The 27,746-nt window shown below is 37.9% G+C and overlaps 1 protein-coding gene across 4 annotated transcripts in view; it reads right to left on the reverse strand.

The window, feature by feature from the left end:
• Nucleotides 1-27,746, reverse strand: part of dpp6a (dipeptidyl-peptidase 6a) — a 457,192-nt gene that overhangs the window by 192,132 nt on the left and 237,314 nt on the right. Inside the window, exon 1 of one of the 4 annotated variants that reach the window (XM_062020914.1) lies at nt 22,547-22,784. The exons of the other annotated variants lie outside the window; for them this stretch is intronic. Within the exon in view, the coding sequence (XP_061876898.1) occupies nt 22,547-22,600 (54 nt within the window). The 5' untranslated portion in view covers nt 22,601-22,784. Of the gene's footprint in view, nt 1-22,546; nt 22,785-27,746 lie in introns of those variants that run through there. 4 annotated transcript variants of the gene reach the window in all.

Here is a 27,746-nt window from a genome sequence, read left to right on the forward strand (position 1 = left end):
TTAAAGGCCTACTGAAATGAAATGTTTTTATTTAAACGGGGATAGCAGATCTATTCTGTGTGTCATACTTGATCATTTCGCGATATTGCCATATTTTTCCTGAAAGGATTTAGTATAGAACAACAACGATAAAGATAGCAACTTTTGGTATCTGATAAAAAAAAGGCTTGCCCCTACCGGAAGTAGCGTGACGTACTCAATTGAACATATACACAAAGTTCCCTATTGTTTACAATGATGGCCGCATGAAGTGAGAGAGATTCGGATCGAGAAAGCGACGATTTCCCCATTATTTGAGCGAGGATGAAGAAAGATTTGTGGATGAGTAAAGTGCAAGTGAAGGACTAGTGGGGAGTGGAAGCGATTCAGATAGGGAAGATGCTGTGAGAGCCGGGGGTGACCTGATATTCAGCTGGGAATGACTACAACAGTAAATAAACACAAGACATATATATACTCTATTAGCCACAACACAACCAGGCTTATATTTAATATGCCACAAATTAATCCCGCATAAAAACACGTAGGTGTTTGTTATGCTAGCTCCTAGCTACTAGCTCAAGCTAGTTATAGCTCGAGCGGGTAATATGGACGGGATCCCGTCCATAAAACCCGCCAATACAATTCAAACACCTGCACAACACACACACTCACTCAGCCCAAAGAACCGTTCACCTAACCCAGGGTTCATAAAGCTTATATATTTAATCAAAGTTACGTACATGACACGCATGTACGGGCAAGCAATCAAATGTTTGGAAGCGTGCGGGTGGGACCTGATATTCAGCTGGGAATGACTACAACAGTAAATAAACACAAGACATATATATACTCTATTAGCCACAACACAACCAGGCTTATATTTAATATGCCACAAATTCATCCTAATGCTAGCTCCTAGCTCCTAGCTACTAGCTCGAGCTAGTTATAGCAAGCGATCAAATGTTTGGAAGCGCAGCTGTGTACTCACGGTATTGCAACTGTGTATCCAAATCAAAGTCCTCCTGGTAAGAGTCTCTGTTGTCCGAGTTCTTCGATCTTGACTGCATCTTTCGGGAATGTAAACAAAGAAGCGCCGGCTGTGTACGTGTTGCTGCTGACTTCCCTCGCAAAATAGCTTCGCACCGACAACTTTCTTCTTTGCTTGCTCAGCTTCTTTCTTCATAATGCAATGAACAAATTGCAACAGATTCACCAACACAGATGTCCAGAATACTGTGGAATAATGACATGAAAACAGAACTATTTCGTATTGGCTTCAATGGTGTCCGAATACTTCCGTTTCAATGATTGACGTCACGCGCATACGTCATCCTCAGAGGCGTTTCGAACCGGAAGTTTAGCGGGAAATTTTAAATTGCACTTTATGTGTTGCAATGTTAAGATTTCATCATTGATATATAAACTATCAGACTGCGTGGTCGGTAGTAGTGGCTTTCAGTAGGCCTTTAAACTAGTCTTAACTTTAAAGAAATACACTCTATACATTGCTAATGTGGTAAATGACTATTCTAGCTGCAAATGTCTGGTTTTTGGTGCAATATCTACATAGGTGTATAGAGGCCCATTTCCAGCAACTATCACTCCAGTGTTCTAATGGTACAATGTGTTTGCTCATTGGCTCAGAAGGCTAATTGATGATTAGAAAACCCTTGTGCAATCATGTTCACACATCTGAAAACAGTTTAGCTTGTTACAGAAGCTACAAAACTGACCTTCCTTTGAGCAGATTGAGTTTCTGGAGCATCACATTTGTGGGGTCAATTAAACGCTCAAAATGGCCAGAAAAAGAGAACTTTCATCTGAAACTCGACAGTCTATTCTTGTTTTTAGAAATGAAGGCTATTCCACAAAATTGTTTGGGTGACCCCAAACTTTTGAACGGTAGTGTATCTGTGGCTAATAGTCCGGAGTAATTTCACCACACCTAGTGTGTGTGTGACAATCAATGGTAGTTTAACTTAACTTGAACTATAATTGGTGCATTTACTGCGTTGTTTGGTTAAAGATGAAGCAAAGTTCCTTTTAGTTCCACAAGAGGGAGACAAATATCCTTAAAAAGATTTATTGGACAACAAATCCAATATGGATGCCTTTACATGGAGAAGATTGCCGACGAGGACATTGTAAGTCGGCAACAGTTTGTACCTTTGCACACCTGGGGAGACAATATGACCTTTCCCCAAACGAGCCGCTTTGCAGACTCCACCCGAGGTCTTCCGACGGCCGCAGCCATTATCATTGGCGACGCAGCGGATAACGCTGACATTTAGCCGAGCCCAAACACTGAATATTTATTGCCGTATTTAAAGCGCGGGCTCCCAACTGGCTGACAAACATTTAAAAGTGACAACAATCATGATGAGGCAAAGCGGAGGAGCTAATCTCCACATCAGACGCCGACGTCACGCCTCCTCACATGAACCACGCCGTCTGCGAAATAATCCAGCCTCTTATCAGGCAAAGACGGGCGGTAAACAGGAGGCCAATTATCTGCCGGCGAATCACCCGCCGCCTCGTTTGGCCATCTTATCGACCTCATTAGGGGGCGACAGCGAGGAGGAAAATCATCTAAGAGAGCTTAAAGTGTGATAACGGAGGATGACCCGACACCAACCATTCACTGCTCCCACAATGACTTGAAGGAAATATCATCTAAGGCGTCAGGGTGATCACATCTGACAAGTGCAACGGCGCCTCATAAATATTACATGCAGCGCTTCCTGGAAGAGGCGGACCCAGAACTATTTGCATTCAGCGCAATGCCATTTGCATCCTGTAGTTGCCGCAACAAAAAAAATGATCTGATCGCCGGAAAAGTAGCCATTTTCCTTACTTCCTTACACCCAAATTAGATGTTACGTTTCTGTCAGGCATCTATATGGACACCTATTACCTACATTACCACTAGGATTACCTTGACTAGGTGTGGGTACCTTTCACATTTGAACCAATACGGTACCTGGTACAGTGTTTCCCATAAACTGCCAAGATACCTGTGGCGGTGAGGGCGTGGTTATGGGCGTGGCTGTGGGCGTGGTCATCATGGCATCATCAAGTAATTTGCATAATTTACTACAATGATATGATTTTCTCTAAAAAGGCTCAAAAAATGTATACTTACTAATTAATAATAACAGTTTTGTTTTAAACGTCCATCCATCCATTTTACAATATAATTACAACACTTTATGTACATATTTATATACAGATTTGAACAATAAGTTATTCACTGAAATATATTTATTAATTGTGGTTCTTACAAAAAATATATCTTATAAAATATAAAAGCTAAAATGTCTCTTAAAGCTCGGCCCCTTTAATTAGTGCATACTAAATAATTTTACTTTAGCCTACTACTACAACCATATTATTTACCAGCAACATAAAGTGAAACAGACAGTCAGTAACAAATAAACAGAAAACAGTAGTGGTCAAATACAAATAAGGCAACAAGAGAAGTATCCTACACTTCTCTTTTGTAAAGTAAATCTGAACAGCCTATATGGGCATCTACATCAACTATATGATTTGCCTGAGAAGCTGGACAGGACAAAAAAAATAAAATAAATAAAAAATATTTGTTTTTTTTATTTGTGGCGGACGTAATTATTTCGTGGCGGGTCGCCACAAATAAATGAATGTGTGGGAAACACTGTGGTAATAACGGCACGCTTACGGCACCAATTTTTAGTACTTTAATGTGTTCATTTATACACTCAAAGTTCGATATAATTAAAGTTAAAGTTCCACTGATAGTCACACAATTACACAATCAAAAAACACAGGTAGTGTGGCTGTAGGAAACCTCCTGATGTATTTTTTAAAATGAATTCCATTAGATGGCAGTAGCTGTTTTTGAATTATGATGAGCGGTTAGCAACCAGCAGCTGTAGCTTTAAAATGTTGCCTGTTCATTACTCGAAAAGACAACACCCCACATGTAACTGACTGAGCTTAACTTGCACATTTTGCTTTTTCTTTGGCTTTTTTTCACAAACATAAGAAAAGCAACGAGTGTCCGCCGTCACCATACAGTGGGGCCGATTTAGTTTTTGCCTCATCTCGCATTTAAAGTTAAAGTCCCACTGATAGTCACACACACACTAGGTGTGGTGAAATGGCTCTCTGCATTTGACCCATCCCCTTGTTCCACCCCCTGGGTGGTGAGGGGAGCAGTGAGCAGCAGCGGTGGTCGCGCTGGGGAATCATTTTGTGGATTTAACCCCCAATTCCAACCCTTGATGCTGAGTGCCAAGCAGGGAGGTAATGGGTCCCATTTTTATAGACTTTGGTATTACTCGGCTGGGGTTTGAACTCACGACTTACCGATTTCAGGGCGGACACTCTAACCACAAGGCCACTGAGCAGATTGTGGGCGTTGGGGTCCATAAAATACTGTTCGTATTATATAGAAACCCTTATTTTTTACCCTTTACTTTAAAAAAAAAAAAAAAAAAGTTATGCGCTGTAACTCGGCTGCCTAAACCTGCTTGCACCAGAAGGTTTGGACATCCCCGGGTCGATATTTTGTTATTTTTATTTACCGTAAATTCCAGACTACAAGCCGCTACTTTTTCCCCCCTTGCTTTGAACACTGCGGCTTATAAAACGGTGCGGCTTATTTATTGATTTTTCTTTGCTGACGGCCATAATGCAAATGGTTTTCCAAGTAAAAACAAGCAAATACGCTGAAAAGGCGTGTTATTGTTTGTGCTTTGGCGGCATCGTTTGGGTGAGTTCGCTCACTACAGGTGCTGCTGTGTCCTTTTTAGCGCTTTCAACCGGAAGTAGAAGTGCCGTTCCGTTTTCTAATCGTCCATAGCGCTTCGACCTGAATGGATTCTTCATTCATCAATCCAAGCAACGTTTGTAAGTTTTACATTATTACAATTCTTACTTACGAAACCGTCCCATGTGTGATGTCTGTAGGAGTGTTTTCATGCATATTTGTAAGTGCTATCGTAATGTAATCAAGCCAGCGTCGTTAGCAATAACTATTATGCCAACACGTTTTTGAATGTCTGTGTTAGTATTATTAACTTACGATGGCATTCCTTTTGTATTGTTTCAGTTTCCCAAATTACTCAGTACATTCACCAAAATGTCAACATGGAGTTATTGAGTCTGTTTAGCTGATTGGAGAGCTAGCTTCCGCAGTTAGTGGGTCCATGCTCAGTGGCCTCCGTGGTTAGAGTGTCCGCCCTGAGACCGGGAGGTTGTGAGTTCAAACCCCGGCCGAGTCATACCAAAAACTTCAAAAAATGGGACCCATTGCCTCCCTGCTTTGCACTCAGCATCATGGGTTGGAATTGGGGGTTACGTAACCAAATGATTCCCGAGCGCGGTGCACGCTGCTGCTCACTGCTCCCCTCACCTCCCAAGGGGTGAACATGGGGATGGGTCGAATGCAGAGGACACATTTCACCACACCCAGTGTGTGTGTGACTATCATTGGAACTTTAACTTTATGACGATGACTTCTGTTTTGTTTGATCAGCCGTTTTACTGCCGTGTTCCAGACTCCGTTTGGAAACAATTAAGGTATGTAAATATACTTTTACAGAATATTACTGTGTAAATAACTAATTTCGCAACGTATATATCTGTGGCTAATATACGGGAAAAACATTTTTTTTTAGTCCGGGAATTATGGTACCGTTTTTTTTTTTGGTTTTGTTTTTTTATTGTTCCTTTTTGGAGACTTTCATAAAGATTTTATTTATTTGATATGGACATAACAGTTACGTTGGACAAACCAGAAGCACTGCCCTAAGTAATATAGCAAGAAAATGCTAATTTTCAACACCTGTCCACAGGATGCTCATAGGATATAGAATATGTGTTAATAATTTACAAAATTACAACACATTTATCATGTGTACAACTTTGATCTGATTTCTGCCACAGTTTCAGACAACTGGTGAATAGGTTTAGGTCGGTTTGCAGTTTTAATTCAGTTGGAAGAATGTTCCACAGTCTTGCTCAGTTAGAGGATAAGGTGGATTGTCCAAAAGATGTTCTTAACTTAGGAACCACAAAGTCCCCACTGACTGTGGATCTGGTGTTAGGTCTGCGAGAGCTTAGACGTCCAGACTAGAGACCAGCGGTGGCACGTGATTGGTTTAAAAAACAATTTCATTGTGCTAAAATGTACAACATTGTCAAATGTAAAAAGTTTCCTAATGACATCACAATGATGCCACCTCACAGGTTTTCTGTCAAACACCTGGATTGCCTGCTTGTACAGGTTAATGATTGTCTTCAGGGCTGTGGGTGAAGTGTGCGACCATGAGGTTCGACCAGGGGTCGGCAACCCAAAACGTTGAAAGAGCCAAATTGGACCAAAAATACAAAAAACAAATCTATCTAGAGCCGCAAAAACTGAAAAGCTGTATATAAGTCTTATAACGAAGGCAACACATGATTTAAGTGTCTATGTTAGTTATATTAGCCTACTATCAAAATGACTATGTGTCGCAGGCTGAAGCAAATCTTCGTTGACAGAAATGTTGAAATTGAATATGTATTGTAACATTTTTACAACATTACAAATCATTAGTAAATCAGAGGCTTCTCAGAAGGTGAGATAACTCCTGGAAATGACTATCTTAGAATGGCCAAAGGTATAGATGTGTGTGTCCAAGTTAAAGGAAACGGCAGTCTGTCTCCTTTTAATGGATTTATTACAATCTTTGCAAGCTGGGTAATGCTTGCTGTGGTCTGGAACAACATGGCACACACACAACTATCTGAAATGCAGCCAATATTACATACAGATAATGTGTCATGAGACATGCAAAACTAAATTATATACAAGGAGGATACAAGTAAAGGAAATTAAATGAGCTCAAATATACCTCCAAATGAGGCATAATGATGCAATATGTACATACAGCTAGCCTAATTAGCGTGTTAGCATGGATTAGCTTGCAGTCATGCACTGACCAAATTTGCCTGATTAGCACTCCAACAAGTCAATAACATCAACAAAGTTAATCTTTGTGCATTCAGACAGAGCACAAAACTTTTGGTGGACAAAATGAGACAAAGAAGTAGTGGAAGAATTTACATGTAAACAAACTGCTGCATTACAGTCCACACTATGGTGAGTTCAAGAACCGCCGAAATAAGTAGGACAAAACGATGTTCACCAAATACTCTCATCAGTGAATCATTCACACAAACATATCAAACGCTTTCTAACAATTGGGAAGTTTTGTGTCATGTTTGTCCTCAAACAAAAAAATATACGAAAACAAAAAAAAATATTTTCCCTCCATCTTTTTCCATTTCTAATCCTTTTTTAAAGATGTTCCAGGGAGCCATTCATCCATCTATTTTCTACCGCGTGTCCCTTTTGGGGTCGCGGGGGGTGCTGGAGCCTATCTCAGCTGCATTCGGGCGGAAGGCGGTGTACACCCTGGACAAGTCGCCACCTCATCGCAGGGCCAACACAGATAGACAGACAACATTCACACTCACATTCACACACTAGGGCCAATTTAGTGTTGCCAATCAACCTTGAGAGAATATCATTGCGTGTAAGTAGAACAAAGCAGCTTGACGAGACACTTCTCTTCTAATGAACCGCAAGCAGTTCAAATTTGACATGACCTTTTTGCACACTTTTTACCTGGCTTTGAAACTTTACATCAAGAATTATTCCTAAATCCTTTGCCTCTTTAACTCCTTGGATAATTTCATACCTGAACTCAATTGTTTGAAGGTTGTGCTTTAATAAAGAAACAAATTGAGATTGTTTTCATAACATTCAGCGTCAATTGAGATTTTTGAAGCCAGGTTGAAATGTTAACCAGAGATTTTGTCAACTGTTGCCCAGCTTTTTTGATTGAGACTTTTATTAGTAGATTGCACTGTACAGTACATATTCCATACAATGGACCACTATAAGCTGGTTTTCAACTTGTTTAAGTCGGGGTCCACGTTACTCAATTCATGGTAAAGCTAGAGAGGAATTCTTTGCAGGCACATGAATAACTGTGTGGTCTGCATGGAGCTGGCAGTTGACACCCTGGTAACAGTTTGGAAGGTCATTGACATACATGGCAAATGACAAAGGCCCCAATACAGAGCCTTGTGGCACTCCCATGTCATTAGAGCGAAGACTCGATTTAATGCCATTGATCTTAACACATTTCTGCCTGTCCTCCAGATACGTTTTAAACCATTCTTGTATTCTTGAGCAGATATTTTGAAAAGCCAGAGGGTTTTTTTTTTAATCAAAAGGCTGTAGTCAACAGTATCAAAGGCCTTTTTGAGGTCTAGAAACAACTTGACCTTTGTCTGGACAGCTCCTACTTTTACCTGAACCCAAATTGCTGGGGATGGAGCAGTCTGTTTGATTTACTGTGTCAGCTTGGAAATACGCAATCAAAACAACGCGATTGTCTCTGGTGGAAAAAAAACATTCGATCGCGTTACATAGAACGTTGCGTTATGCGATCGCACTGTATCAAACTTTGAGTGTATTTCAGGGGTGTCAAACTCATTTTAGATCGGGGGCCACATGGAGAAAAATCTACTCCCTAGTGGGCCGGACTGGTAAAATCACGATAACTTAAAAATAAAGACAACTTCAGATTGTTTACTTTGTTTAAAAATAGAACAAGCACATTCTGAAAATGTACAAATCATAATGTTGTTGGGTTTTTTTTACACTTACATGTTGCGGTTAATAGTATGCTACCTTTATTTGTTGTTATTTATACTTTCTGAATAAATTATGTGATTATGTTCAACACATTTGTGTTAATTTTCAATCTATCAAGATACAAAAATAATATCAAAATCAAATTATAGGATGTTATTTATATAGTTTGCTCATTTTCCTCAACTGGTGCACTAACATGTGGTTTATCTACATTTTTTTTTTACATATGTAGCATCATCTACAAAAAAACTAAGAATTGCTATTGCGACATCTAGTGGACACAGTTTCTTACATTCAAAAATGTTGACTCATATTTATACTTAGCAAACTCATCCCGCGGGCCGGATAAAACCTGTTTGGCGGCCTGACCCGCGGGTCGTACTTTTGACACCCCTGGTGTATGTGATATTAATTTGTTATTATTTAGCATGTATTGTCCCAGTTAGCTGATAATAACTGTGTTGTGGACATCGAAAAGTCATTTGCAAGCATTCTGTGACAGCGATAGTGTTGTGATCCCAGGATGCAGAAGGCAGAGGAGGCAAAGTGCAGGTAAATAACTATTTAATGCATGGGTGTCAAACTCTGGCCCGCGGGCCAAATTTGGCCCGCCGTGTAATTTCACTAGGCCCTTGAGGCAATATCAAATTTACATAAGAGCTGGCCCGCCGGTTATGTACTGGCCCGCCGGTATTATACAGCGGCAGTGCCGCTGTAACACCGCATTCACCGCTAATACTCAATACTTGCCAACCCTCCCGATTTTCCCGAATTTCAGTGCCCCTCCCGAAAATCTCCCGGGGCAACCATTCTCCTGAATTTCTCCCGATTTCCACCCGGACAACATTATTGGGGGCGGGCCTTAAAGGCACTGCCTTCTACATCCTCTACAACCTGTCGTCACGTCCGCTTTTCCTCCATACAAACAGCGTGCTGGCCCAGTCACATAATATATGCGGCTTTTACACACACACATGAGTGAATGCAAGGCATACTTGATCAACAGCCATACAGGTCACACTGAGGGAGGCCGTACAAACAACTTTAACACTGTTACAAATATACGCCACACTGTGAACCCACACCAAACAAGAATGACAAAGACATTTGAGGAAAACATCCGCACCGTAACACAACATAAACACAACAGAACAAATACGCAGAACCCCTTGCAGCACTAACTCTTCCGGGACGCTACAATATACACCCCCGCTTCCACCAAACCCCGCCCCCGCCCACCAAGTTAATGTTGATATTTACCTCAAAAGGCTGCAAATAGAAAAGAGGCATTACATTTTTTATAAAATTTTATTTAATATACCATTTATGTTTTTTTGTTTGTTTTTTGAAAGTTGATTTTGCACTATTAAGTTATATAAGCGTTGCTTGTTCCATATTCAGTGTTAAAGCAAATCAGTGTAGCAAACTGAGCAATAATTAACGTTTTATTCATGCACTTTCTCTTGCTACTTCAAGGCTTGAATGTTTGATTCATTCATTATTGTTATTTTATTTTCAAATGTATTGTTAGCCTGTGGAAAAAGTTTATTTTGATATTTACCTCAGAAGGCTGCAAATAGAAAAGAGGCATTCAATTTTTATTTAAATTTTATTTGATATGCCATTGATATTTTTTTAATTATTATTATTATTATTTGAAACTCGATTTTGCATGTCACTATAAAGTTCTATAAGCCTTGCTTGTTCAATATCCAATGCAAAACTTGTTTGGGTCCCTATTAAAAAGTTAATTTGTTCAACCTTGGCCCGCGGCTTTGTTCAGTTTTAAATTTTGGCCCACTATGTATTTGAGTTTGACACCCCTGATTTAATGTAATGACAAAGACAAACAAAAGACAAGTACAGCTTAGAAGCATAGGAAAGGCTATGCAAAAACTAAACTAAAACTGACAGGCTGCAAAACAACAAAGCGGAATGCTGGAACACAGCAAAAACCCCCGGCAGGAGGAAAGAGCGTCTACATCGGGGGTGTCAAACTCATTTTAGATCGGGGGCCACATGGAGAAAAATCTACTCCCAAGTGGGCCGGACTGGTAAAATCACGGCACGATAACTTAAAAATAAAGACAACTTCAGATATTAAGATAAAAAAATAATATCAAAATCAAATTACAGGATGTTATTTATGACTGGTGCACTAAAATGTGGCTTTTTTTTTTTTTTTTACATATGTAGCATAATCTACAAAGATACAAAGAATTTCTATTGTGACATCTAGTGGACACATTTAGAACAGCTGCTTCTTTCATTAAAAAAATGCAGCTCATTTTTATACTTAGCAAACTCATCGTGCGGGCCGGATAAAACCTGTTCGCGGGCCTGATCCGGCCCTCGGGCCGTACGTTTGACACCCCTGGTCTACATGAATGACTATTCATTCTAAACAAAGTCCTGACAAAGAATGGTGGTTCAGACTCAATAGACCTAATTCCTAACAGAAAGCAGGTGCGGGGAAAAGTGCTCAAAGGCAGGCATAAAGCTGCTGCAGGAAAGGAGAAAACAGGAAGTGAAAAAACACAAAAAAGAGCGCAAGAAAGGAACTAAAACTACACAGAAAAATACCAAGAAACTCAGAATAAGGCACATTCATTAATTTCAGTTGGTCGTAGGTTGCCGTAGTTAGGAAGTAGTCTTTGCCATTAACATGAATGTGCGTAATGTGTTATACTGTAACACTTGTACTTATCACACACCAGATGTTTTATTATAACGTGCATCTTGGTTGTACGGTAGATCACCAAATCTAGATGTGTTTAAATGACCATGTAAAATCGCTAATGCTAAATCGGTAGCATGTATATGGCATATCCAATGTGAATTAGCATCCAGCTAGCGCATTTTTGGGAGAAGTGGAGCATTACTTTTAACTCCATAAGGCATTATTTGCTCCGGCATGCAAAATTGCAGCATTACCTACAGGCAATCCACTATAAATAGGCCTTAAGCCGACGTCGCGTCTGCAACCATGACGTGCAAGAAAGGTATCGGAAAATAATGTTGCTGTTTACGTGAATCTGCACTCCGGTGGAATCGGAGTCAGAGAGATGTAAACAAACTCAGCATAGCAAGCAGGACTGAATCACACATGTTGCTTTTTATTCAAAACTTGTGCTCTAAACCAGGGTTGTCAAACTCATTTTAGATGGGGGGCCACATGGAGAAAAATCTACTCCCAAGTGGGTCGGACTGGTAAAATCACGGCACGATAACTTAAAAATAAAGACAACTTCAAATTATTTCTTTGTTTAAAAATAGATCAAGCACATTCTGAAATTGTACAAATCATAATGGTTTTTTTTACAATTACCTGTTGCGGTTAATAGTATATTTGTCGTTATTTATATTTTCTGAATAAATTGTGTGATAATGTTCATCAGTCAACTCATTGGTGTTCATTTTCAATCTATCAAGATAACATAATTATATTAAATCAAATTACAGTATGTTATTTATGTAGTTTGCTCATTTTCCTGGACTGGTGCACTAACATCATGTGGTTTATTTTGTACATACTGTATGTAGCATCATCTACAAAGACACAAAGAATTGCTGTTGCGACATCTAGTGGACACATTTAGAATAACAGTTTCTGTCATTCAAAAATGTCAGGGTCATTTTTATACTTAGCAAACTCATCCCGCAGGTCGGATAAAACCTGTTTATTTTTGTTAAGTAAAGACTATAAAAATGGGACCCATTACCTCCCTGCTTGACACTCGGCATCAAGAGTTGGAATTGGGGGTTAAATCACCAAAAATGATTCCCGGGCGCGGCCACCGCTGCTGCTCACTGCTCCCCTCACCTCCCAGGAGGTGATCAAGGATGATGGGTCAAATGCAGTGAATAATTTCGCCACACCTAGTGTGTGTGTGACAATCATGGGTACTTTAACTTTTTAAATTAACCAACCCCCAATGCTTCAGTCACATGCAGGATTCTCACAGGAATGAGGCACAACGTAACGTGGACCCGCTGTATGTTCACCTTGCTTCTTCTTACACTTGTATGAGCATCACAAACGCTAAAAAAAAGTAAACGGATAAAAGCGATATCTTCTTTTTACGCTTGTAATACAGTTAGAAGTCGCAGTTTAGCCCTGGAACAGACTACAAACCCCGTTTCCATATGAGTTGGGAAATTGTGTTTGATGTAAATATAAACGGAATACAATGATTTGCAAATCCTTTCCAACCCATATTCAATTGAATGCACTACAAAGACAAGATATTTGATGTTCGAACTCATAAACTTTATTTTTTTTTTGCAAATAATAATTAACTTAGAATTTCATGGCTGCAACACGTGCCAAAGTAGTTGGGAAAGGGCAAGTTCACCACTGAGTTACATGGCCTTTCCTTTTAACAACACTCAGTAAATGTTTGGGACCTGAGGAGACACATTTTTGAAGTTTTTCAGGTGGAATTCTTTCCCATTCTTGCTTGAATTAAATAAATCAATAAAAACAGAATACAATGACTTGCAAATCTTTTTCAACTTATATTCAGATGAATAGACTGGAAAGAGAAGATATTTAATGTTCGAACTGAGAAACTTGTTTTTTTTTGCAAATAATCATTAACTTAGAATTTAATGGCAGCAACACATTGCAAAAAAGTTGGCAGAGGGGCATTTTTACCACTGTGTTACATGGCCTTTCCTTTTAACAACAATCAGTAAACGTTTGGGAACTGAGGAGACACATTTTTGAAGTTTTTCAGGTGGAATTCTTTCCCATTGTTGCTTGAATTAAATAAATGAATAAAAACAGAATACAATGACTTGCAAATCTTTTTCAACTTATATTCAGATGAATAGACTGGAAAGAGAAGATATTTAATGTTCGAACTGAGAAACTTGTTTTTTTTTGCAAATAATCATTAACTTAGAATTTAATGGCAGCAACACATTGCAAAAAAGTTGGCAGAGGGGCATTTTTACCACTGTGTTACATGGCCTTTCCTTTTAACAACACTCAGTAAATGTTTGGGAACTGAGGAGACACATTTTTTAAGCTTCTCAGGCGGAATTCTTTCCCATTCTTGCTTGATGTACAGCTTAAGTTGTTCAACAGTCCGGGGGTCTCCATTGTGGTATTTTAGGCTTCATAATGCGCCACACATTTTCAATGGGAGACAGGTCTGGACTAAGGCTGAAACGACGCGTCGACGTAGTCGACGTCATCGGTTACGTAAATACGTCGACGCCGCTTTTGTGCGTCGACGATTCGCATAATGACGTCACACTACCGTCATGGCGAAGCGCAAAGCAGACGATCAAAGAAGACGATGCGAGCGAGGGGGGAAAAGCATGCCAAAAGTGGTCAAAAGTGTGGGAGTATTTCAATAAACGGCCTAATAATGTTGTTGTGTGCACACTGTGTCGAGCGGAAATGGCCTATCATAGCAGCACAACGGCTATGAACGAACATTTGAAAAGAAAACCATCAACTAGTCAATCGTCCGCGCAAGCATACGTTGTCATCATTACACAAAAACATGAATGTGTCATTTGTATCTGCTAGGGGTGTAACGGTACGTGTTTTGTATTGAACCGTTTCGGTACGGGGCTTTCGGTTCGGTACGGGGGTGTACCGAACGAGTTTCTAAGCTAAAGCTGTGCAACATACTAATAAAAGTCTCAATCAATCAATCAATCAATCAATCAAGTCTTAACAAGCTGCTTTGCTCTGTCTGCCTCTGTCTCAGCACGCAGCATTGTCCCACCCACACAACCATCTGATTGGTACACACGCAGCATTGTCCCACCCACCCAACCATCTGATTGGTACACACGAAGCATTATCAGCCAATCAGCAGTGTGTATTCAGAGCGCATGTAGTCAGCGCTTCAGCGTGGAGCAGATAGGTGTTTAGCAGGTGAGCATCAGGCAGCGGACTCTCCCCAAATGATAATAAACACCTCCCAGTCAACTACTAGTAACATCACTATGAGCCCGTTGACCTTCTAGAAACTTAAACTGCAGCTCAGCTCACTCGCAATCCTGGCTTGAGGTGAAGGCTAATTAGCTCTCAGTTCCAGCCACATCGACCCCTTCTGAGCGCCTATTTTCAGCTGCTGGGAATATTGTAAACAAGAAAAGAACCAAAGCATGTAGACATGCTAACCTTTCTTCATTACAACTGTTAGTCACTCACTGGAATGAGTAGAATTGGTTATTGTGTACTGTGTTGGACTGGATGTTTATTTTGCACATTTTAAAAGCAATACTTAATGTTTACAGTGCTCCAGAATATTTAGATTGGCACTTTTTTGTATTGGATGTTTATCTTTATTTTTGCACATTTTAGCAAATAAGCAATACTTTCACTTTTGTTGAAATGTTTACACTGTTGTTACAGAATATTTCGTTTTGCACTTTTTTGTATTGGATGTTTATCTTTATTTTTGCACATTTTAAAGCAAAATAAGCAATACTTTTACTTTTGAAATGCTTATACTATTGCAGAATATTAAGATTTGCACTGGATGTTGACTTTTATATTTGCACATTAAAAAGCAAATAAGCTACTTTTAATTTTGTTAAATGTTAAAAGTTTTAAATGTTTACATTGTTACAGAATATTTAGTCATGTTGTTGTCAATGTTGACTGAGTGGCCATACTTCTTTTTTTTTTGTAAATAAAAGTCATGCCTTTTGAAAAAACGGGCCTACATTTATTTTTTCATCTTCATTTTGAATAAAAAAATAATCGGTAAAAGGAAAAATTATCTATAGATTAATCGAAAAAAATAATCTATAGATTAACCGATTAATCGAAAAAATAATCTATAGATTAATCGATAGAAAAATAATCGTTAGCTGCAGCCTTAGTCTGGACTACAGGCAGGCCAGTCTAGTACCCGCACTCTTTTACTATGAAGCTACGTTGATGTAACACGTGGCTTGGCATTATCTTGCTGAAATAAGCAGGGGCGTCCATGGTAATGTTGCTTGGATGGCAAAATATGTTGCTCCACAACCTGTATGTACCTTTCAGCATTAATGGCGCCTTCACAGATGTGTAAGTTACCCATGTCTTGGGCACTAATACACCCCCATACCATCACAGATGCTGGCTTTTCAACTTTGCGCCTATAACAACCCGGATGGTTCTTTTCCTCTTTGGTCCGGAGGACACGACGTCCACAGTTTCCAAAAACAATTTGAAATGTGGACTCGTCAGACCACAGAACCCTTTTCCACTTTGTATCAGTCCATCTTAGATGAGCTCAGGCCCAGCGAAGCCGACGGCGTTTCTGGGTGTTGTTGATAAACGGTTTTCGCCTTGCATAGGAGAGTTTTAACTTGCACTTACAGATGTAGCTGTTCCTGAGCCCATGTGGTGATATCCTTTACACACTGATGTCGCTTGTTGATGCAGTACAGCCTGAGGGATCGAAGGTCACGGCTTAGCTGCTTACGTGCAGTGATTTCTCCAGATTCTCTGAACCCTTTGATGATATTACGGACCGTAGATGGTGAAATCCCTGAATTCCTTGCAATAGCTGGTTGAGAAAGGTCTTTCTTAAACTGTTCAACAATTTGCTCACACATTTGTTGACAAAGTGGTGACCCTCGCCCCATCCTTGTTTGTGAATGACTGAGCATTTCATGGAATCTACTTTTATACCCAATCATGGCACCCACCTGTTCCCAATTTGCCTGTTCACCTGTGGGATGTTCCAAATAAGTGTTTGATGAGCATTCCTTAACTTTATCAGTATTTATTGCCACCTTTCCCAACTTCTTTGTCACGTGTTGCTGGCATCAAATTCTAAAGTTAATGACTACTTGCAAAAAAAAAAAGTTTATCAGTCTGACCATCAAATAAGTTGTCTTTGTAGTGCATTCAACTGAATATGGGTTGAAAATGATTTGCAAATCATTGTATTCCGTTTATATTTACATCTAACACAATTTCCCAACTCATATGGAAACGGGGTTTGTATATTTCCCCTTGATTTCTGACAGGAGCAATTGTTAAGAAATCAGAAGACATTGATCTCGAATGACACAAAAATCACACTTTCCGCTCCAATGCGAGTGATTGATGTCGGCCATCTTTCCTCATCTTATCACGTTAGCGCTTCATCACCGCCGGTTCGGCGGAGGAGACACAAATCGCGGTTGATTAACGCCGCTTTTTCTTTGTCTTGCCGCAGCACAACAAGAAGAAGAAAAACCCGCGTGTGAGAGGATCAGATAGCAGCTTGTTAAAAAAAAAAAAAAAAAAAAAAAAAAAAGCTAACTTAGTTTGTGCAGGACTCCTGGCCAAAAAGAAACAGGTGGATAAAAAGACATGGTCTCTTCCTCTCTCTCTCACGCTGCCTAAAAGCTTCCGCTAAGGCGGCGGCGGTCGAGTGGTAAAAGGCAGATTATTGGCGTCCCCATGTTGAAGCCCTCCTCATTAAATGCCGGACGCTGTGATCCGACTTTAAAGCCGCACTGAGCCCCAAATAGCTGTGAGAAGGATCCGAATGCCGACTACCCACAGGAAGTCACACAACTTCTCCCTGTGGGCACAACAGCCGCACCAAAGAAGTGTCACGTTTGATGCTTACTGCCACTCTCCTCCGTCAAATGTCAAATGTTGGTGTTGTTTACTTGAGTCATATTGCCATCATAGTGCAGCCTACACTTATCTCTTATGTTTGACTGCCATCTACTGGTCACACTTATCATTACACCATGTACCAAATAAAATAGCTTCGAGGTGGGTAAGCTCAACCAAACATATTCCTTACATTAGGCGCACTGTCGAGTTTTGAGGGGAAAAAAGGATTTTAAGTACGCCTTATAGTCCGGAAAATAAGGTATGTCAAATTTGCGTCCGTAACGAGCTCCTCACAACGTTGGACACAGTTGTCCAAAAATGTGCGAGGATGACATGTACGGTAATTTGTGGTGTCAGTGGCAACCCTGCATGATTTCCACGCTACCTGTCATTAAACCCAAAAGAACATTCCCGGCAGAGTTTCAATAACAACATGACCGCACAATGGCTGCAAGACAACAAAATAGCCGCACAATTAGCCCAAATTGCCTCTCCTGAGCCGCCTCCGCCATGTTGGGTGACTAATGTAAACTCACCACACCGGTATGTTTTAGCGTTTTAATGGCGAGTTTACTGACAGATATAAGTAAGAACTTTACACTACTTTATATTAGAAATGGCAACAGTGGAGGATGAATGTCACATAAGACGATAGAGGAAAAGAAGAAGCTTATCAACTAAAATAGCTACAAAGGCCGATGCTCACAATTGTTCAGGATTTATGCAGATCCCAAATGCAGATCAGCAGGTACCAGAAGGTAAGAAAAGTTGCTGTTGCACAATATCGCGAAACAAAACGCCAGATAATGTGTCTTACCTTATACACACACCATAATAATACTCGTATGTTTAATGCGCCGACAATCCATCAAGCGGTGCGGCTTTATAGCTTACCAAAGTCGTACTAAAACATTTTCATAGATTTTTGAACGCCGTGTGTAATGTTCTATATTTTCAATGGAACATTTAAAATGTTGGTGTTGTTTACTTGAGTCATATTGCCATCATAGTGCAGCCTACACTTATCTCTTATGTTTGACTGCCATCTACTGGTCACACTTATCATTACACCATGTACCAAATAAAATAGCTTCGAGGTGGGTAAGCTCAACCAAACTTATTCCTTATATTAGGCGCACCGGGTTATAAGGCGCACTGTCGAGTTTTGAGGGGGAAACAAGGATTTTAAGTGTAGTGGATTGTCCGAAGCTTAAACAGCAACAAAAGTGAGTTTAGTACAAAAAGTTTATTTACCCATAGTCAAAAGTGCAAAGTTGGATTAAGCTGTCCATGCAGACAAACAAACGTCCTCCGGAGGACACAAGAATCAAGCAATCTTCCAGAGTCCTGATCTCCTGGCCATTTTATCTGTTTCCCCATGCCCCAAGGTCCCGTTGTTTTCGACATGTTTGTTTTGCAACATCCTTGAATCCCTTAGTCATGCTTAGACAATCAAAACATTTCGTAGAATGGTGAGAGCAACTCCATATTCAACTTTGTCCTACATCTGGTCCTTCAATGGTATAGAATAGAAGAGAAATGAAGCAGACATTCTTGATAGACACGAAATATAGCTCAAATGTCATATTTGCGTCCGTAACAAGCCCCTCACAACGTTGGACACAGTTGTCCAAAAATGTGCAAGGATGACATGTACGGTAATTTGTGGTGTCAGGGGCAACCCTGCATGATTTCCACGCTACCTGTCATTAAACCCAAAAGAACATTCCCGGCAGAGGTTTGATAACAACATGACCGCACATGTTGTGCGGCTGCAAGACAACAAAATAGCCGCACAATTAGCCCAAATTGCCTCTCCTGAGTCGCCTCCGCCATGTTGGCCTGAAGAGGCTCCGTGCCGAGAGTGGAGCTGCGAGCGGCTGATTACCGAAGAGCCGCCGCTATCTGGGCTGAGCTGCCCTCTATCTATGCGTCCTCTGCACACACCCACACACACACACATCTCCCCTTTGCACCTTTCAGCCGCAGCGCACCATCCATCAGGAGGCCGCGACAGGACCTCACGTAATCGCAGCGGGTGCACTTGTTTTTTTCCTGTCCCACCTTTTTTTTTTTTTTGGCACGTGGGCGAGCGCCAGATGTGTCCACAAGCGCTTGTTTTACATGGAAGGGTTGACACGGGAGGACCAAATCAACAACACTTTATTACCAACTACTTCTGTACTGCTTATCAGGGTCACAGAAAAGGGGTGGAGCCTATACTCCATCAACAGCTGCACATAAGCGACGTGAAGCGCTACACTATCAATGGTGCTTTATACTAGCCACGCACGAGTGGAGTCATTTTCCAACCTCATCTAAATTTTTATGAGACATTAATTCACTCATTTTCTGCAGCTTTTCAGGGTCACAGGCGAGCTGGAGCCTATCCCAGAGGCGCCGGTCGCCAGTCAATTACAGGCTTTAAAGGACAACTAAATCATATAGAAATAAGGTGAGTGGATATCCCAAATATATCTCACGATAGGAGGTGATACTAAAAGCGGACAGAAAAATTATGTATACAAAATGATATATTAAATATAGAATAATGATATTCATTTAATTTGTGTTTTTTTTATTTGACATATTAAAAAAACGTACAAAATCATGAATTAAATCTATATAAGATGTAAATTATATCCTTATAGATATTCATTAAATATTCATTTAATTTGTGTTTTTTATTTAAAATTAAAATATATTATAAAAATTTACAAAACATGAATATATGTAATATGTGAATTATAACATTATATAATTAATATATATTAATTTAATATACATTTTAGTTTTTTAATTTGACATAAAAAATATAGTATAAAAATGTACAAAAACATGAATTAAATATATAGGTGTAAATTAAATCATTTTAGATATTGATTTAAGATCAATTTAATTTGTGTTTTGATTCAACATATTAAAGTATATTATAAAACATGAATTGAATGTATAAAATATGTCAATTATATCATTACAGATATGAATTTACCTTTTTTAATGTTTTTTAATTGACATATTCAAATACATTATAAAAATGTAAATAAAAACATATTCAATTTGTGTTCTTTTTTTTGACATATTAAAATATATAATGAAAATGTACAAAATAATGATATGTAAATATCATTATAGATATAAATGTAATATTCTTTTAATTTGTATGTTTTTTAATTTGACATATTAAAGTATATTATAAAAACGCACAAAAACATGAATTAAATCTACATATAATCAAAAAAACTATAGTATTAAAATATATTAATATAATATTCATTTAATTAGTCATTTTTTTAATTTGGCACATTAAAATATATTTTAAAAACGTACAAAAACATTAATTAAATCTACGCAATATGTAAATTATATCATTAGACATTCATTTTGACATTAAAATACAGCACAACAACATGAATTAAACATATGTAAATTATATCATAGAATATACAGTATATTAATTTTATATTTAATTAATTTGTGTTTTTTAATTTGACACTAAAATATATTATAAAATCATACAAAAACAAATTAAATCTTTATAATAAACATATAAATACTTGTATAATATACATAACATAACAGAAGATTCATTATAATATATATATATATATTGTTTAAATGCTTGAATATTTGAATAACTGTTTTGTGTTGAAATCTGGGCTCTACAAATAGAAATATCTGCAAATGTATACTACAGTTTTTATTAGTTTGTTCGATTAATCGAGTTATAGCAGAAAAATAAACTTTATACGTTAGGCTCATAGTTGCACATTAAAATATATTATAAAAATGTACAAATTATTAAATAAAATTATGTAAATTAAATAATTTTAGATATTAATTTAATATAAATATAATTTGTGTTTTGATTCAACACATTTGCATTCATAATACAAATATTTGTTTAATAAATGCACATCATCAACATGTGCATTCATAATAATACAAATATTTTTTATAAATGCACATCAACATGTACATTCATAATACTAATATGTTTTAATAAATGCACATCATCAACATGTGCATTCCTAATAATACAAATATTTTTTAATAAATGCACATCATCAACATGTGCATTGATAATACAAATATTTGTTTAATAAATGCACATCATCGAGATGTACATTCATAATAATACACACGTTTTTAAATAAATGCACATCATCAACATGTGCATTCATAATAATAAAAATATTTTTAAAATAAATGTACATCAACATGTGCATTCATAATACAAATATTTGTTTAATAAATACACATCATCAACATGTGCATTCCTAGTAATACAAATATTTTTTAATAAATGCACATCGTCAACATGTGCGTTCATAATAATACAAATAACCCGCGACAACTATCACAGCATGTTGCTCCCATGTGTGCCTTATTGCAGCAACCATACAGAAACCATGTCCGCTATTTTCAAGTTCCAGTCTCGATTTGATCACATTTCATCACTTCAAATTACGATAAATCGAAGCAACAGAAAGTAAATCCGAGAATTTTTTTCTAATCGAACCTATCGATTTTTATAGGAATCAACAATTTATAATACATTAACATAAAGTCATATTTTCATATTAAGTTGATTAATTCAACAAAAATATGAATACACATCAGGATAGTAATAGTAAAACAAATTAAAAAGTGTTCAAATGTTTCTAAGAAGTGTTATATAGACCTAAAAATAAATATTGTAAACGGTATATACTTCACACAATTGCCCTGCTTTATGAACATTTTGGTAATACACTTTATTTTGGTAATACACTTTATTTAACTTTACGCACAATAATCACAAAGAGCTCTTGGGTATGATGCAGGGCATCATATTATGGTAGTAATATTTTTCAACGGGAAAACCGGGAAAGTCAGCATTATTTTTTCTTTGCGCGCACACACACCCACACCCACGTTGGCATTATAGATCTGTGCAGGTGTACCTAATGAAGTGACACCTTCCCTATGCTATCATGTGGACTTTCTTGGTAATGACAACATGGGTGGCAAGTTGATGTCACGCTAATGACACATGATTGTCAGGTCTTGCAGCGACAGACCACACACGCGGGCACGCACCCACCCACACACACGCGCACACACCTCAGCTTAATAGTTGATGCTCATTTGACTGACGTGTGTGTATATACATATATACACACACACACACACACACATACACACATATATATATATATGCACACACACACACACACACACACAAATATATGTATATATATATATATATATATATATATATATATATATATATGTATTAGGAGCTTGCACGCTACCTGGTCCTGCTGCTGAGCCGCTTTTAGCGAGTTGCTGTCCTTGGCTGTGGTCATGCTGATGATGACAAAGGTGCAAAAAGCAAAAGGATGGAAGATTTGCAACCGTTTGGTCGCAACTGGTAGCGGAGGGGGGAAAAAAAGGAGCTCTTGCGAAGAGGAAGGTGAGCAACAAGGAGGAGGAGGAGGAGGAGGAGGAGGAAAAGACGCGATGCTCAGGACTAGGAGGAAGAGGAGAAGGTGGGGATACTGTTGAGCGAGAGAGAGGGGGAGAGGGAGAGAGAGAGGAGCTTCCACGCGCAACAGTTAAAGATGTATGCAAATGAGGCTGTTGAATTCACCAGCTCATTGAATATTAATTTCCCTCATTAGCATGAAAGCACATTTTGTATACTTTCTCAGCTCGTCAGCTTGCCTGCTTTGTGCAACAGACCATATTCAGACTGTGAAAAAGGACGGGAGTATTTTACGTCCCCACACGCTTGGAACGCCGCCAAAGGGGTCGCGAAGCGAACAAAACCTTGTTGCGATCCGCTCCTCGACAGTCAAATGAGATAGCCGCCACCTTTCGTAAGAGAAAGCAATAGAAAGACTCCAATGATAAGTCAAAATGATGTCCTCTCATTCGCGCAATTGCCATTCTGTGCATGATACACACCGCAGATGAGGATTTATTTGAATTAAATTTATAAATATTAAAAAAAAAAGATAAAGAATAGTTTGTAAAAAAAAAAAGTAATTTTTAAACAGATGAGAAATGTTTATATACTTTTTACATGTTGTAAAAATGCTAAAAACATCATTAAATACAAAGTGTGTATTAGGGTTGTACGGTATAGCGGTATTTGTATAGTAACGCGATACTAATGAATCATATTCGGTACTATACCGCCTCTAAAAAGTACCGGTCCGGTCCCCCACGCCCCCGTCGTCGTCGTCACGTTGTGTCATTGTTGGTTTACGAGCAGAGGGGCATGTTCGGCAGCGCACAATCACGGAGTACTTACAAGCAGACACAGTGTGTGGACAGAAAAGGGAGAACAATAAAGGTGAAGTTATAACACTGAAACGCCCTCAGGAAGAGGTGCTTTAAGACATGGCGAGCGAGCTAGTGGTTAAAGTCCAGCCGCTGTCGGCAGTGTTTTAGCTACTTCTAAATCACTAATCCTGGTCTCCATGGCGACAAATAAAGTAAGTTTCTTCCAAGTATCATCCCTGCAGGACGAGGAATAGCTAAACATGCTTCACTACACACCGTAGCTCACCGGCGTCAAAACGTAAACAAATGCCTACACTTAACATCCACTGTAATGATACCAAGTACAGGAGCGTATATAGTCGATACTACTATGATTACATCGATATTTTTTGGCATCACATCTTCTTTTGTTTTGGTTTTTATTTATGTTTATAAACTCAGGAATTACGTCCCTGGACTCATGAGGACTTTGAATATGACCAATGTATGATCCTGTAACTACTTGGTATCGGATTGATATCCAAATTTGTGGTATCATCCAAAACTAATGTAAAGTATCAAACAACAGAAGAATAAGTGATTATTACATTTTAACAGAAGTGTAGATAGAACACGTTAAAAGAGAAAGTAAGCAGATATTAACAGTAAATGAACAAGTAGATTAATAATTCATTTTCTACCACTTGTCCTTAATAATGTTGACAAAATAATAGAATGATAAATGACACAATATGTTACTGCATATGTCAGCAGACTAATTAGGAGTGTTTGTTTGTTTACTTACTACTAAAAGACAAGTTGTCTTGTATGTTCACTATTTTATTTAAGGACAAACTTGCAATTAGAAACATATGTTTAATGTACCCTAAGATTTTTTGTAAAAAAAAAAAAAAGCCAATAATGCAATTTTTTGTGCATCCCTTTATTTACAAAAGTATCGAAAAGTACCCGAAAAGTATTGAAATAATTAAAATATTGGTATCGGGACAACACCAGTGTGTAGTATTAGTTATTCGTGTCAACAATTTAGCTTTTTCTCTTGATCACTGTTTGTTTTTTAAGATATAATTTCAAAAATTATATAATTTGGTCTTGTCTTTAAAAAAATAAATAAACAAAACGAGGCGTGCGTCACAAAAACTCTAAAGTCTGCATTTTTCTTCCCCTTTTGTTTTCTTCAACTAAGACACACGACGAGTTTCTTTTTACACTTAAAACGAAGAACGTTAGAAATGTAAATGTGTGGCACCACCTGTGAAATGAAGTCTTTCAAGTTCATGTTTTATGAAGTTTTACTCGTAAACACGCTTAGCTTATTTTTACACTTGTATGGGCGCTACTTCAAACATGACAATGAGGAGGCTAATAAAGCTCTATAACAGGGGTCACCAACGCGGTGCCCGCGGGCACCAGGTAGCCCGTAAGGACCAGATGAGTAGCCCGCCGGCCTGTTCTAAAAATAGCTCAAATAGCAGCACTTACCAGTAAGCTGCCTCTATTTTTTTAATTTTATTTATTTACTAGCAAGCTGGTCTCGCTTTTCCCGACATTTTTAATTCTAAGAGAGACAAAACTCAAATAGAATTTGAAAATCCAAGAAAATATTTTAAAGACTTGGTCTTCACTTGTTCAAATAAATTCATTAATTTTTTTTACTTTGCTTCTTATAACTTTCAGAAAGACAATTTTAGAGAAAAAATACAACCTTAAAAATGATTTTAGGATTTTTAAACACATATACCTTTTTACCTTTTAAATTCCTTCCTCTTCTTTCCTGACAATTTAAATCAATGTTCAAGTAAATGTATTTTTTTAATTGTAAAGAATAATAAATACATTTTAATTTAACTCTTCATTTTAGCTTCTGTTTTTTCGACGAAGAATATTTGTGAAATATTTCTTCAAACTTATTATGATTAAAATTCAAAAAAATTATTCTGGCAAATCTAGAAAATCTGTAGAATCAAATTTAAATCTTATTTCAAAGTCTTTTGAATTTCTTTTAAAATTTTTGTTCTGGAAAATCTAGAAGAAATAATGATTTGTCTTTGTTAGAAATATAGCTTGGTCCAATTTGTTATATATTCTAACAAAGTGTAGATTGGATTTTAACCTATTTAATCAAAATTCTAAAATTATCTTAATCAGGAAAAATTACTAATGATGTTCCATAAATTCTTTTTTTAAGTTTTTCTCTTCTTTTTTTCGGTTGAATTTTGAATTTTAAAGAGTCGAAATTGAAGATAAACTATGTTTCAAAATTTAATTGTCATTTTGTTCGTGTTTTCTCCTCTTTTAAACCGTTCAATTAAGTGTAAATATCATTAATTATCAATAATAACATAGAGTTAAAGGTAAATTGAGCAAATTGGCTATTTCTGGCAATTTATTTAAGTGTGTATCAAACTGGTAGCCCTTCGCATTAATCACTACCCAAGAAGTAGCTCTTGGTTTCAAAAAGGTTGGTGACCCCTGCTCTATAACCTGTACAGGTCACGCAGGGATGGCGATGGCCACAGTTTGACCCTGGAACTGATCATGTTTGCATCGCTCTAACTGGAGCGCGTACATGAAGTGGTAAAAAAAAAAAAAAAAATAACCTTGAAAAGAAAAAAGTGTTTTTTAATGAGAGACACTGACTGAACTGTTGTGTGTCTGCACTCAGGTTTAACAAGCCTGGTCCTGATTGGCCACTTTAATTCATTACATTTACAAAGCCACGTGTTCCCAGCATGCACCAGGAGGCAATTACTCACTTTGATTTGTTCGGAGATGCGCTTATTTTTAATTAATACCCTTGCTGTCTACAGTTTGACTCTTTTTTTTTTCTTCTTTGGTCTTTGCAATGGAGCGTTGATGTGATGCACACTTAATTAAAAGAGAGAGGCAGCGCGCTGAAGGCAATTACCCACAATGCTGAGCGCATATCATGCACGCCAACGTCCTGTGCTGTCTGACCTTATTGTCTACATGGAATAAAAACATTCCATTTCTTTATTGCCATCTTGTTACATTTTCATATAGAGGATCTTTGACTAAAAACAGCAGTGCACGTCTGTCATGAAGAGGATCTTTGACTAGCGTTTTTGTTGTTGTTTTTAACAGTAGTTTCTCAAAAACAGCAGCACACTCCAGTTATATAGAGCAGTGGTCCCCAACCTTTTTGTAACTGCGGAACGGTCAACGCTTGAAAATGTGGGGTTTTTTTTGGTCATAAAAAAATACAATCATGTGTGCTTACGGACTGTATCCCTTCAGACTGTATTGATCTATATTGATATATGATGTAGGAACCACAAATATTAATAACAGAAAGAAACAACCCTTTTGTGCGAATGAGTGTGAATGAGTGAAAATGGGGGAGGGAGGTTTTTTGGGTTGGTGCACTAATTGTAAGTGTACCTTGTGTTGTTTATGTTGATTGACTGGTGTTTTTACAGAAGGTCTTTAAAAACAGCAGACCAGTCCAGTCATATAGAGGATCTTTGACTAGCAATGTTTGCAGTAGGTCTTAAAAAATAGCAGAACATTCCAGTTTAACAGAGGATCTTCGACTAGTGTTTTTGCAGTAATTCTTCAAAAAAAGCAGAACACTCCAGTTATATAAAGGATCTTTGACTGGTCTTTTTGCAGTAGGTCTTCAAAAATAGCAGAGCACTCCAGTCATATGGAATATCTTTGACTAGCAATGTTTGCAGTAAGACCTCAAAAAAAGCAGAGCACTCCAGTTTAACAGAGGATCTTTGACTAGTGTTTTTGCAGTAAGTCTTCAAAAACAGCACAGCACTCCAGTTATATAAAGGATCTTTGACTGGTGTTTTTACAGTAGGTCTTTAAAAACAGCAGACCAGTCCAGTCATATAGAGGATCTTTGACTAGCAATGTTTGCAGTAGGTCTTAAAAAATAGAACATTCCAGTTTAACAGAGGATCTTTGACTAGTGTTTTTGCAGTAATTCTTCAAAAACAGCAGAGCACTCCAGTTATATAAAGGATCTTTGACTGGTCTTTTTGCAGTAGGTCTTCAAAAATAGAGCACTCCAGTCATATCGAATATCTTTGACTAGCATTATTTGCAGTAAGACTTCAAAAATAGCACAGCACTCCAGTTATATAAAGGATCTTTGACTGGTGTTTTTACAGTAGGTCTTCAAAAATAGCAGACCACTCCAGTCATATAGAGGATCTTTGACTAGCAATGTTTGCAGTATGTCTTAAAAAATAG

The sequence above is a fragment of the Entelurus aequoreus genome, linkage group LG15 (assembly GCF_033978785.1).
Source record: "Entelurus aequoreus isolate RoL-2023_Sb linkage group LG15, RoL_Eaeq_v1.1, whole genome shotgun sequence".
In the NCBI taxonomy this organism is placed as follows: Eukaryota; Metazoa; Chordata; class Actinopteri; order Syngnathiformes; family Syngnathidae; genus Entelurus; species Entelurus aequoreus.